This window comes from Trichoplusia ni, chromosome 21, assembly GCF_003590095.1.
Source record: "Trichoplusia ni isolate ovarian cell line Hi5 chromosome 21, tn1, whole genome shotgun sequence".
Classification (NCBI taxonomy): domain Eukaryota; kingdom Metazoa; phylum Arthropoda; class Insecta; order Lepidoptera; family Noctuidae; genus Trichoplusia; species Trichoplusia ni.
In genome coordinates, this window is record NC_039498.1 from 1,520,462 (window position 1) to 1,534,467 (window position 14,006).

The window sequence follows — 14,006 nt, forward strand, 5'->3', positions numbered from 1 at the left end:
GTTAGATGCTTTAATTTAAATTTTGAAATAATGTTTCACTGCTTATGCAAAGGCTGGTGAACCTATTTTTGGCGACTATGTAATGACAAAATCATTATATTAATGATTGAATGGGGATATTTATTTTTATACCCAGTTATCAAAATCGAAATTTAAGGAACACGGCTATTCTAATTTCATCAGTTTCTAAAAAGCCTGTTTTGAAAATTCGTTTATCATTTCAAATATTAAAGTCTCAGACACAGTTAGACTTTTCTTTTGCACATAAATTGTTTGTGTTAATTTCGGTGTTTGGGTGACGATAAGGTAAGCTGGGTCTTATATGTTGCATGTTATGTGTTTTTATGTGGATTTTATGCTATTTTTTGTCTTTGTTACACAAGTGTTGGAATAAATGTGGTAGATAAGGATGGAGAAAGAATTGTTTAAGTGATCCTTTTTGTAATTTTGTTGATGTTTCTTTTTCTTTAATATAATATAATCTATAATTTACTGTTTTCAATTAAATATACTTAAAAAGTTTCTTAAGATACTTAAAAAGGTAAACAATCTTGATGTATTTTTATGTGCAAATCAGTTTAAAAATAAAACACGACCAAATTATAGAATAGTACTACGTACACGACTAAGACACATTAAAAATAACAATGAAGATTATCAAATCAAATTTACCGCTGAAATATATCAGTCGACTATATATGTTTTTGTATAAAAACTCACACCAAGATCATTTGCCTTAAATAAATAAACATGTGGTTACTATTTCCCATCGATATAACTTAAAATAGCGTAAAGTTTTTAAGTAAAAATAAAGATCATAAACATTTTATACATAATTCTACAAATAATTTTGTTGTTTTTTTCAGACACGGCTTTAAAACATGGCGGACTAAGTTATACGTAACGTAACCAAAGGAAATTATCTCTTAACTTTTAATTGTTATTGCAGTTCCTTTATTGCATTTATATACAGCTCAATAATTATTGTACCTTTTGTTTTAAAGAACTAAAATCAAAACTGACTAAAACTATAGAAAAATATGTTATTTTTTTTATGTATGGTCCTATTATATACATCTATATCCGTCCTTTTTTAGTAGTTTAAAACCAAAATAGTAAGGTTAAGCTCTTTCTTCAAAGTTTACTTTGACTGTAATAGCTTTTGTTGGGAACCTTGCAAGTAGAACATCTTTACAGCGAGTGGCCTGGTGGTCTTATGGTTCGTGGCCCTGACCGCTTTACCGGAGGACGTGATTTCGATTTCCACCCGCGAAAAATGTTTAGTGATGAGAACGATCATTTGTTCAGTCTGGGTGTAATTTATCTATAATATGTATGTATTTAGAACTATATAAGTATACTTATCAATTGTCTAGTACTCATACTACAAGCTTTGCTTATTTTGAGACTAGGTGGCGTTGTGTGAATTGTGTGTAATAAAGTTAAACATTCTTGTATTGTAGCATGCTGTCTAGTTTCACAGCGATGACAGCGTGTGTGTATACCGTCCATTATTGAAATAAGATTTTTTATAGTTGTATAAGAAAAGATTATATCGCCATGTTTTTATTAAAAAAAAGGTACTAACACAAAGCTATATTCCCGAAACTGCATTGGTTCTAAATTTGTTTTAAATAAAATGGAATCGAGACGTCAAAACTAAGATCGAGTCATTAGATGTCAGATTCAAAGATCTGTTTTCTGTTATCTGTATCTATAGTAAATAAAAAAATTAGGCTCTAGACAGACGGATCGCATTTAAACTGCAAACCAACCGCAAATTGCTTTTCAAGTGCATTTTGAATGCAGTTGACACGATAGCAATAGAACTGCAAACCAATCATGAGTCCGATTGCACGTCGACTACAATTGAACTGCAATTTGCAGTTGATATACGGTCCCTCTGTCTAGTGCCTTAGCTGTTGATCGAGGGTAGTTCCAACGCATGACACGCAAGGAATTGGCGCTAGTATCTCAACTCCATGCTGGGAATATACCTACTAAATTGTAGTCCTACTTAAATCGCGTGTAAGCGAGCTTGCTTATTGTTAAAAAATAATAATTATAAATTGTGTGTTTATATTTAGTCACTATTTTAGTTTACATTTAGAGATGTATAGATCTTTTCATCGCTTTTTATGAAGAAAATGATGGAAATGATCGGGAATGGATAAATTAACATGCAGCTTGTGAATGTTTTCTCTCTTATTTTTGTGTTTCATACTGTAACATGTGAATTCCAATAAGACGAGATCTGTACTTTTGGTGCTTTATTTAAATATTTTGAATGGTAAAAAAAATATCATTATTTAATTGAATCTTCATGAGGGACATTATAAAATAAAAGTCAACATTCTTCTTGCTGACATATACAGAGGATAGTTGCGTACTTGAATAGTCATGTATTAGTATTAGAAACGAAATTGATACATCGAAAATAATTGTAAATGTTTGAAACCAAAGCTCTGTTGAAGTATGGTGGACCTATATAACTACAAAAGAGATCGACTTGGAGAGGGTGGCAAATAGTTCCATTATAAGAAGTACTTAATAGTGCGTGTAATATAAGAATCACGATACATTCTGCTCACTTAATTAATATTGTATTCTTAACCTAGTTAAACGATGGAAAAGCGATCGGACATCGCTCAACTAACAACGCCATCTCGTGACCACAGTCGGTACTTATGTTGCAATATTAACCTAAACACACCGCTCTCCAAGGACATTATTGGAGAAGGTTAAGAAACTGTTTTACAGTCTGGCGATTTATTCATAAAATGTTTTGATCAGTAAGTAAATGTAGAATACTTAGATACAATTCATATGTAAGTTGTTAGATTGGACTGGAGTCAGATGGTAGAGGACTGGCAGTGGTATCATCATGAAATATGGGAAGAAGGTGCATTTACTTTAAGACAGAATTTAAATTGAGACCGATATCTCTGTATTACGTAGATCGAGATTGCGTAAATCTCGCTGTGGGTGATTTGGTGAAACTTTGGGAGATACCTATTCCTACCAAAAGCTATTAGATAAAGGAAAGGTACAGTTGGGCATGGCGTTAAGTCAATTGATGGATAAATTATTTTTATATTTCAGCTAGCGTCATCTTTAAGCGTCAGCTTTAATACACTGGACCGGCTGTTTCTTTTGTAATTACAGTTATTTATTTTAGCGTAAGTCCTATTCACTGAAAATACGTTTCCATATTCATTTATTATAGACAAAAAGTGAGTTGTTTATAAATTTGACGTGTCTGTCTGTTGCATCATTTGTCCCGAATGGATTGAGCTATTTCAATTAAATTTGTTTTGTATTAAAGGTGATTAAATTATGTGCTAGTGTTTTTAAACGTGTAAGATAAAAAATCGAACGAGCTCTTTAGCATTTGTGAGGGCAGTCTTTAGGGAAGAATATCTGAGAATGACTTAATCAAGAGAGTTCTTAGCTGTTTTGTTCTATGTTAACATGGGTAGTGGGAAAATAGGATATGGAAATACAATTGTCAAGTGAGAGTATTAATTAATATCACTCACGCTATGCCGCTACTATAGAAGATTTGTTGTCTGGGTTTACAGAAGGCATTTTTTAATGTTATCTTTTAAATCAGGAAAGGCAAGAAATTTGTCTTCGTCCCTATTCTGCTTCTGACAAAAAATTAACTTAAGATTATCGGTCCAGCGTATTAAAGAATTTATTGGTTTTAAGTTGAGTTTTAAATGATAAGTTTTAAGTAATGTTGCAATACCAGTACTTATGATCTTGTAACGTCTAGTGATACATTTTGTATTTTTGTATAATTTGTAATATGAATTAAATGGTTTTTAGATGTGTGAAGATATTTTATTTGACCCTTTCGGGCCCAAATTCGGACCCAACCCATCATTTAATAATTAATAATTCTCACGATAGTTTAGAAATGTAGTTTAGTAAAGAAAAAAATCAGAAACAAAATTAAGAAACAAAAACCGTATATTATATAAAAAAATAGAAACCTAAACAATCTACACAGATTCCCATCAAAGACAAAAAAAAACACGGGAAATCCAACAACTATCTGGTAATTGCCATCATCACAATATTTCTCTTGCATATGCTATCCGCGTCATTGGCTATCGCCTCATAATTCGTCTCTATTTCACTTTCCCGATCGTAAACAAATTTTGGTAGCTTAGCAACCAAATGCTCTCCATCATTCGAAATAGTCTTTTCCGTGTAAATCTCTAGAACAGCCTTTTTCGTTTCGTAAGACTGCAAAATATCTGAAGCTTTTAGCAGAGATAGTGGGTCTTTCATTTTCTTCTTCCGTTCTTTAATTTTACATTTAGCACATTCTGCGCTAACGCGCGTCGGCTTGCTACTAAGTAGAACTATTTTATCATCATCGGATATACTCAAAATGGTGTTTCTATTAAACTTACGCATTTCACATTCCCTTCGATGATGGTGAGAAATCTTCTTCACCGTAAATTTCTTCTGATCAACATTTATTACTCCTGAATTTGTTCGTATAGTATCCGTATCGCCTAAAATACTTGATTTGATACTTTTATTCGTTGATAGATTAGTACTGTTAATTTTGCTGATTAGGTAATTCGAGTTTTGCGTTTCGACGTCAACGTAATCCAGTTGTTTGTAATCATATTGGAAATAGTCGGAACCTTTTTTTAGATCGCATGTTGTCTCTTCGTTCTTTTTATTGATGGTTTTAGTCCCACAACAGCATCCACCTCCCTCGCCAATTCTTGATGCTAGTTTTAATCTAGCGGCTAACGTACTGCACATACAACCTCTATTAGTTGATTCGTTTTCTGATGAGAATGCTTCGCTTTGGTTGCTGTTACTGCAATCGCTGTTATTCTCAACGGACGGGTAGACAACTTGAGTGTTAATCTCCGCTGAAAGTTGGGTATGGCTGTCAGTTCTATAGTAATTGTTCATGCTGTCACTATCCCTGAAGTAATTCGGTTTTAATGACGCGTAAGTGACGTCTTTCGCTAAATCATTTGGCCGAACAGACTTGCCGTCATCGTGATCGCTACTGTCAGATGTTAAAATCACTTTTAGCATGTCTCTTAGTTTCCTCATCCTTGTTTTATTTTTCGTTTTAGTTTCGTGCGCTTTTTCGAAAACTTGTTTTAGCATTTCCTTTTTCTCGTCTTTTGTGTGTGGCTTTATAATGACTTCTATGCTTTTGGGTTTTGCGTTGTATGTGTCTTCTTCTGCGATAGGTTCTTGGTCAGTCGTTGATTCTTGTTCTGTAGACAAGAAGGTATCGTATTTGGGTGCTGTATGTTTGTCTGTATCCGTTTCTTCTGTGTCATACTTAGTTTCTGGAAGTTTTTCACCGTCTGTCTCCTCCGTGTCATACTTTTGATCAGTCTGCTTATCAGAATCTTCAGTCTCGGTATCGTATTTATGTGCAGGCTTATTGTCTGTATCAGTCGTTACTGTTTCTTCCTGAGTGTCTGTGTGTCTGTTCGTACTATATTTCCTACTCGAAATAGATTTCAAGTCTTCATAATCTATCTTACAGTCTGACATGTCAGTCATGACGCATCTACAGATAGATGGCGCTGACCTGACCTTGCCATGTCCTGATAACGTCTCGCTCATAATTTCTTCACTTTTATTGCTATGAGTTTTAGACTTATCGATCGATGACGTCAGGTCCACAGTAGCTCGGTGTACTGAGAACACATTGTCATCATGTAATACATCACTGTAGCCAGTCGATACAGTGTGGAACTTCGCTGATATCTTCTTCGCGAAGTCTTTACCGTAGTCCTCACGTTTTGGTTTCACAGATTTATTTACCCCCGATTTAGGTTTAAAGTTTTTAATAACTATACGAATGTTGATATCATTCTTTGGGTCTGAGTGAATTTCTGGGTTTTCGCTTCCATTTTTAAGGACAAATATCTCTTGAGGACTTTTATTAACAGGCTCTAAGATGTCTAACTTATCGTCTTCATTCTCCTTATCTCCGTCGTTGGCGATATTAATTTCTGTTGTTTTCTCTCCTTGCGTGACTTTCAATTTAAACTGGATCTCTATGAGATTGGCTATGCTTACGTCGCTGTTTCCTTCAACCATCTGTTTAGGGCTGTTCTTACCTTCAGATAAGTCTTTCACCGATTTAGTTGTCGTCACTCTTCGCACTTCCGATGTTCTATACATGTCTCCTAGCACTTCAGGTCTATTCATGCCTGCATGCTGCAACCTATAATCTTTCCTCTCAAACAGTGTCATTCCATCTTCGTCTTGCACTTTGATGTTTAATCCTTCTCTGAGTTCGTCAGTGCTTGGTGAATCCTTTTTAAGTCGTATTGTAATTTTTTCTTCTGAATTTAGACTTATGCAACCGTCATCTTGCTGCTGTGACTCCCAGGCTAGGCAATCTTTGGAGCAGACTGCTTTCTTTTTATGGGGTGGAACAGGCTTCATTTTAAGAAAAAGTCCGGACATTTTAGATTTGCTTCTGCATCGGACTGGCTCTGACGGAGTCTGCCGAGGTTCGGTGCAGGAGGCAGTAGAGCGTGGGGGCGGACACTTCATCTCGGGAATGCAGGGCGGGCGTGGCGAGCCTTTCCGGTTAGGACAACTTTTCTTGCAGTCTTTTTTCGGGGGTGGAGGTTCATCACCAGCTGCTTCTTTATGCATATTAGGACACTTTTTAGTGCATCCATATGCAAGTTCCTCCTTCGGTTGATTTTGAGACTGATAAAGAGATGACATTGACGATTGATTAGAAACTTGATTTTTGGTTGGCCAGGGAAATTCGTCTGCTGACGTGAAGCATGGATCGCATTGTGGACGACTATATGGTCCCTGGTTGGATGCATCGGGATTGGCTTGGCAATCGAATGAAGGTTGTTTATACTTAGGACGATTCTTGTTACAAGGAGGTGTTTTACAGGGTGATGCAGACTTTTTAGGTTTATCTTGCTCTGGAGGGCAGGGATGGACAGGGGAGTAAACGTATGGTGGCTCCGGGCCGCGATGCTTCATTGATCCGTAGGAACAGGATGTCATCGAAAACTTTTGACAAGGCGATGGTATAGGCCTTTTGGAAGGCGGCGTATTCAAAGGCGAATGCTGGCACCCTAATGCTTTGCAATGAGATGGTTTACAAGGCGTCGGCTTACACGGCGGTGAACTCGGACACGGAGGTTTCTTTCGAAAAAATGGTGATAGTTTCTGACAGATATTCTTTGAGGATTTTTTACATGGATGTGGTAACGCCGGGCAGCGGTTAGGGTCTACTGAGCAGCACGAAGGAGGTGATGTGGGACACGCTGGTGGCGATGCTGGACATTGTTTGGGTGACTTACGGCGAGCGCACGGAGGTGACAACGAAGAAGGCTTATGACCAGGAGTAGATGGAGGTTTCTGATAGCAAGGTGGAATGTAGAGGCAAGGTGGTGGGATATAAGGGCACGGCGGCGGTGAAGAGCAAGCCGGAGCGTACGGGCATGGGGGAGAAGGAGAAGGAGGTCGAGTACGCTGATGCGGAGAAGAGGGCGGTGAGTGAGGAACACATTTAGGTGAGTGAGGACAGGAAAGTGGAGGCGTAGGTGGCGTGTTTGGACCCGACAGAGGAGGCAGGGGGCAAGGCGGGAAATGGGGGCAGGGTGGGGGAGGTGGAGGACACGGCGGCGAGTGAGGACACGATGGTGGGATGTGGGGACAGGACGGAAGAGAGTGCGGAGTCCTACATGGAGGGGGCGACGAGGGACACGTCGGCGGCTTCTTATTAGGAGGGCTAGGACAAGCAGGGGCTCGTTTACAAGGCTGAGGTGTTGGTGGACACGACTGCTTCTTGTGTGGCGATGGGGGACATGAAGGAGGCCTCCGACTTAGCGGACTGCCAGGAGGTGACGGACTTGCTGGACGTCTCATACACTGTGGCGGGCTCGTGGGTGGTGACGGATTCAGAGCAGGCCTCCTACAAGGCGGAGGACTCGAGGAAGGTGAGGAAGAAGGAGACGTTCTCTTGCAAGGAGGACTTGATGGAGGTGAGAGGCCAGGCCTCCTGCAGGGTGGAGGACTCGGCGGCGGTGACGGACAAGGGGGAGATCTTCTACATGGTGGCGGGCTTGCCGGCGGGGACCGATAGGGAAAAATAGGTCTGAGAGGAGGACTTGATGGAGGTGAAGGGCTACGAGGGGACCTTCGCATACAGGGTGGCGGAGACGGAGGTGATTGAGGACGCTTGCATGGTGGAGTCGCTGGACGAGATGGTGGCCTTCTTGCTGGCGATGGAGGGCAAGATGTGTGATGTTTCTTTGAACGTGTGGGCGTCGAAGGACATGAAGGTAGCTTCCTGAAAAAGGGGGGAGAAGGGCACGGCGACTTAGATCTTTTTGAATGAGGGGGAGACGGGCAAGGCGATTTTGACTTTTTGGAATGAGGAGGAGATGGGCAGGACTTTTTTTTGTGGGGAGGGCTCGGAGGGCATGATCTCGAAAGTTTTGGAGTTGGTGGCTTTATAGCGGGAGAAGGCGGGCAAGACCCCTTCTTGCTAGTAGGGCAAGCGCCGGGACAAGTCAACGGCCCGGGATGCTCACAAGACGTCTTCGACTTAGCACACGGCGGGTTTTTCATCTTTTCACAAGAGTCTCTGCACGCGGCTCTTGGGATCTCACAAGACGGTTGCGGGATAATTATTGCGTGTTTTGGACAGCAGCCTTTTTTTTTACAAGCGTCACAACCCGCTGAACCTTTGAACGCTAAGATCCCCGAAGGTACCACATTCTCCAACCGCTTAGCGAGTGACTCACTCATGGCCTCGCAGTTCGGTAGAGAAACATGTTTTTTACACACTCGTTTCTTCACCTTCTGTTCTACAGGCCTGCTCCAAGGCTTATTATTTGGGCAGTCAATCAGCATTCCGCCTTTACTCTCACAGCTGGGTCTCTGCATGCCTGGGCAGGGCGTCTGCGAGCAGGGTGGCATGTTTTGCAAGCTCTGCGAATACTCGGGGCACGACCATTTTGATTTGTCGCTCGCTGCGTATAGCTTCCTTTTTCTGAACACCTCAATCGAGTCTTTTGGAAGTGTTCGTTTATCGTGCCCCTTTTTCTTCAATAATTTTCCCAACCATTTACAACATTTATCGGATGGTTTCGAAGACTCTGCGTCGTATAGATGGCAATGACTACAGGATGAAGCGGCGCATGACGACACAATGGTGGCAGTTTGGAAGTCATCATAGATATTGGGGCATGATTTGGTGCCGTCACCTTGGTTATTATAGCTTGCTTTTGAGTTTTCCGAGCAGCATCTGAGATGGGAGTCGCTGACGCACCAGGAGTATGAGTCGATGCCTAGAGGCGTGCAATGACGGTAGAACTCTTGCAGGTAACTCTCCGCCAACTCGCATTTCGTGGGGCTTATTCTCAGTCCTTGGTTCTCATATTCATCATCGGAATAGTCATCTTGAATCTTTAAACTGTAAATTTAAATTGCTTTCATTAATATAATCGTCATATCAGCTTTAAATATCCCACTGCTGTGTAGGCCTCTTTAACGCCCTTAGTGGCACAAAGTAACTTCTAATACTGAAGCTAGGTTTATATAAAATAAAAAAATAGTCTTTAACCAGCTACTGAATAACTTTATAATTAGTTTTGTTGTTTTTAGGTTCGATACTATAATAATTAACGGTAAACCAACATTAACCTTAACGCTAACATTTTCCAAACAAATGTAAAAGTTTAACTCACATGGGCTTCCGTTTATCTCTCAATTCTCTCTGCGTGATAATTCCCACGCCGATAACATCGCACCTCTTAAGGATGTACACCTTACTGCCTTTGAAAGACACATTCTTATAAACCGGAGGTTGCTTCATTAAAGTATCAATGTACTGCGCGTCATAATCTTTGCTCTCTTTAACACTCACTGTCACTTTAATATTATTCTGTTTATGATCACCTATGTCAAAGTTACGAACTGTCTTATCCTTCTTTAGATCACTACCAGTTTCATACTCAACTATTTTATAAACTTCTTCGTCGCTTGACTGGTTAGCACCATTCTTATTTTCATCACTACTTGAATCTATAAAAAAACCTTTTGGGATATCAATCCTTAGATATTCTGAACTCTCTTCTTTATTTAATTTAACCATATTATTAGAATGTAATACAACTTCAATTTTATGTGAAAATGCTTTTGATTTATCTATAAACCATTTTTGATCTGAAATTCTTACTTCGATATTGTCTTTTCGGTCCTCGTTTGACTTACATCTCATTTTCGGGAGTAACTTCGGTTTGTCTGTAAGAGTTTTAGGTACCATCCATGCTTCTATGTTTTGGTGAACGAAATTGACATGTTGCGCCGTATACGACTTGTAAGATGAATGGACTGTCACTTGACTTTTGGATCGGAAAACTACGCCTGTATCTTTGTATACGTTATCCATGAGTTCAAATACAGTACTGCTGCTGGTGGCGTAAGTTTTGTTGTTCCATCGGACTTGTACACTGTTTCGTGATTCTATTGCATGTGACATGAATTTTGTGACCCAAGCCTTTCTGATTAAATCATCGTAATCATCTGGCACAGCCTCAGGTTCTTTAATAACAGTTTCTGGGATATACGAGGTACCTCCTCCACCAATTTTGATCATCAACCCATCTCTCACTTCGCACCTACCAGTGGTAACGCCCTTTTTTGCTTTGTAAGGTTTCTCTTTATATTTATTTTTCTTTTTAAAAAAGAAAAAACGTTTTCCATCTTTCTTCACTTCCACATCGTCTTTTATAACTAACTTTGGTTCCGGGAATTTCTTTTCAGGTCTCTTTGGAGGTTCTTTTGGGGGTACGTACGAGGGCTTGGGGGTTGGGTTCTTTTTGTTATAGTAATCCTCCTCTAGGTTGAATTTCTTTCCCCATAACTTAAACATTCCTTTGACTCCTTGACATTCACTGTCCTCGTCATCTGGTCTTGATGACCATTGGGAACTACCCCTTTCTTTTCTGCTGGTGACTGACCGTCTGTAGTGTGATGAGGCTCTAGAACTATACGTAGGTTTATCGCGACTGTAGCTGGTTGGAAAAGGGGTGTAAGGCTTAGTACTAGAATATGATCTGCCTTCAAGAGATGGTGGGTCGGAATTGATGGAAACGTCTTTACGACTGGCCATACTTGGTGGACTAGTAACGTCAGAAACATTCAGAGCGTTCTTTTTAGAATCTTCTTTCTTAGCTAAGCCTCGCCTTAAAGCTTCGAATCTACGTTTCAGTGTAGACGTACTCTTAAAATCCCCCATGGGTCTCTCGTTACTCGATTTCGTATCTTTGGACTTATTCGTGAATATCTTTCTGTATTCCCTTTCAAGTTTATTTTCCATGGGATCAGTCGCTTCCAGAGACGTTCGACTAGGTTTGTAATCGCTTGGATTCTCAAGGTTATGAACATGTTGAACTAAGGAGTCTGAAGAAAAATCCTTTTCTACGTCTTTATCTTTAAGTACTGAAGGTTTGATAACTTCTAAGGTTTTACTTTTCATTTCCTTCGTTTCTTCCTTGACTATTTCCTTCACCATTAGTATTGGTTTAACTTCTTCTATTTTAACTTCTGGTTTTACTTCTATTTCTTTTTTTGGTTCTTCTACTTGTGTTGTTGTGTTTGCTAGACTTTTGACGACTGTATTGCTGCCTATTTCTATGTTTCTATTGTACGTGGAGTCTCTCGGACTAGTGGATCCAGATACTGTTTGCACTATAGGAGACAGCTTTTCGCTCATAACGCACCCAGTGTTGTACTCTAGTATACCTCCCACGCACTTTGATGAAGTTCGTTTTTGTTCATAATAACTATTGCCGCGCTGTTGTCTGTTTCTTCCTTGAAATAAATTAAGAAAAAAATAATTTAAATGGGGTAAAGTTATTGTCGTACATGAAAGCTTCGAAAGAATATAACTTTGCGCAATGGCGACAGATACTAAAAGTTACGGGCATCCTTTTTTTATATTTACTTCAAAATTATTTGGCAGATAGCAATTTCACCGAAATTAATTGCCTATCTTGCATTAAACATTAATTGACATTGTGTTGTTCAATTGTATAACTGAATACAAGCTCACTCAGATTTAGTTCGGCAATCAAAATCATCTTTACTAACAATCTCCGCAACTAACCTCTTCCAATACACTCATCCCACCTACCACATGGCCATCCCTATCTAAGAAACAAATAACTTACGGTTGACAAACGAAGTCAAATCCGAGCTCCCGACGCCTCGATCGTCAGTCTCCGGCAAATAAATCCTCTTAACCTTCTTCCTCTGCAAAGCTTTGACACTCCCAACACCAATATCGGTGAAGCTCCTCGTTCCGTGATAAGCGTATATCTGCTTCGGCAGACCGAAGTACCTAATCTCTTTCTCTTGTTTTTTCCTTATCGTTGCCAGATGTCTACACGTGCAAATCAGGTTATCCCGCTTATAATCGCACTGGCACCCCGCCTCTTGGGTTTGCTGCGCATATCTTAGTGACTGTGGGGAGTTGTCTCTACTGTTTTGAACCTTATTCTCATATGATTGCTTCTCTTTGCTACCTTCGTACCTTCTATCACGTTTCGTAACATATACAGCTTTACTCTCTTTCATTTCTTCTTATTTATCATTATTTTTTTTGTGCGCTTTCATTTTTTGCTTTTGATTTAGTTTTCGGTTGCTTGTTATGAAATTATTTGACTTCTGGAAATTGGAACGGAGTTTAATACTGTTTGGTCAATATTCTATATTCAGTACCCAATATTTGATTGCATTTCACAATGTAGAGCACATTTTTGGTCATAGCAAAGTAGTTCTCTCTATTGAAGATAACTTACCAGTTAGGGAACTACTAGAGATTTTAAGTTTACACCAAATATTTACATCCACATATCAATATTTATAAATGTCAAAACAATAAACACAGAGGGCATTAATAAAGAACCCTTGTTTTAAACTTTAAATGTTATAGACTCAACTGTGTTACATACAGTACTTACTATTTTTAATACGATACGAACTGGTGCACTTATACAGGGTTTATTTCAAAATTCTCGTCTGCCACTAGAATAAGGAAAATTACAAAAACTCACCAATTAAAATGGAAACCAATTTTCTTTACAAAAACCACTGGAATTTATCACCGAAAGTATATTATGAACGAGATTTTTTTACGATGAATTTTCTCAGTCACGGGAATTTAGACACTTGCCTTATTGTTTTCATTCTGACAGTGTTTGGAGTATCAATTTTTAAAAAAGAAGATTTAGTTAAATGCCTTCCTTGCAGAGAAACGCTTTGGGAGCTTGAAGGTTTGTAATAACTATCTATGCTTGGGTCAAGATGGGAGACAATCTTGACACTGCTTTCCTTGTACTTAATAATATAATATAATATTGGACAACATTCACACAACGTCATCTAGTCTCAAATTAAGCAGAGCTTGTGTTATGAGTACTAGACAACTGATAAACATACTTATATAGTTCTAAATACATACAAATGATCGTGCTCATCACACAAACATTTGTCCTGGATGGGAATCGAACCCACTACCTCCGGTATAGCAGTCAGGGTCACTAACCACTAAACCAACAGTTAGTTAATAATTGATTTACTTAACACAATGTATAAAGATCTTACAAATATTATGACGTGAACCCTGCAGGCTAAATTACTAGAAAAAGAAATGGAAGTAAGTAAAACATTTTTTATATAGGAGGCCAATATCAGAGCTTTGGATTTAATCTTCAATGACCTCTTAAGCATTTGTGGCTTGGATACAAAGTACGAGTATCGGAGAGAGTTACCATCGGTAGCCTTTAAGCTGAAGTGGAAGCGTTTCGTTCTTTTGTCGAAAAAAGAACGATATGATCTTAGGAGGCACATATCAAGGTAACCAGTTTTATTGGCTACTTTTCGTCTCGATGGACACTATATGATGACACTATATCATATGACCAATGACCTAAAAAAGGCAGCCAGGCAAAAAAGGC

General features: G+C 39.0%; 1 protein-coding gene across 1 annotated transcript; it reads right to left on the bottom strand.

Annotated features, from left to right (window-relative positions):
• Positions 1-3,957: 3,957 nt before the first annotated feature.
• On the bottom strand, positions 3,958-13,250 carry LOC113504272. Its single transcript, XM_026886500.1, has 4 exons — positions 13,104-13,250; positions 12,219-12,714; positions 9,732-11,859; positions 3,958-9,457 (listed from the first exon to the last, which is right to left on the bottom strand). Exons 2-4 carry the CDS (start codon positions 12,622-12,624, stop codon positions 4,057-4,059), a joined length of 7,935 nt encoding a protein of 2,644 aa, XP_026742301.1. The 5' UTR covers positions 12,625-12,714; positions 13,104-13,250; the 3' UTR covers positions 3,958-4,056.
• Between the last annotated feature and the right edge of the window lie 756 nt (positions 13,251-14,006).

What these genes read in the sequence shown, in the direction of transcription:
- LOC113504272 (XM_026886500.1), bottom strand. Translation starts at nt 12,624, where the DNA reads ATGAAAGAGAGTAAAGCTGTATATGTTACGAAACGTGATAGAAGGTAC. An exon ending in TTTGACTTCGTTTGTCAACC is followed by an intron (nt 11,860 to 12,218) that starts GTAAGTTATTTG and finishes ATTTATTTCAAG; the next exon opens with GAAGAAACAGACAACAGCGC. An exon ending in AGAGATAAACGGAAGCCCAT is followed by an intron (nt 9,458 to 9,731) that starts GTGAGTTAAACT and finishes TTAAATTTACAG; the next exon opens with TTTAAAGATTCAAGATGACT.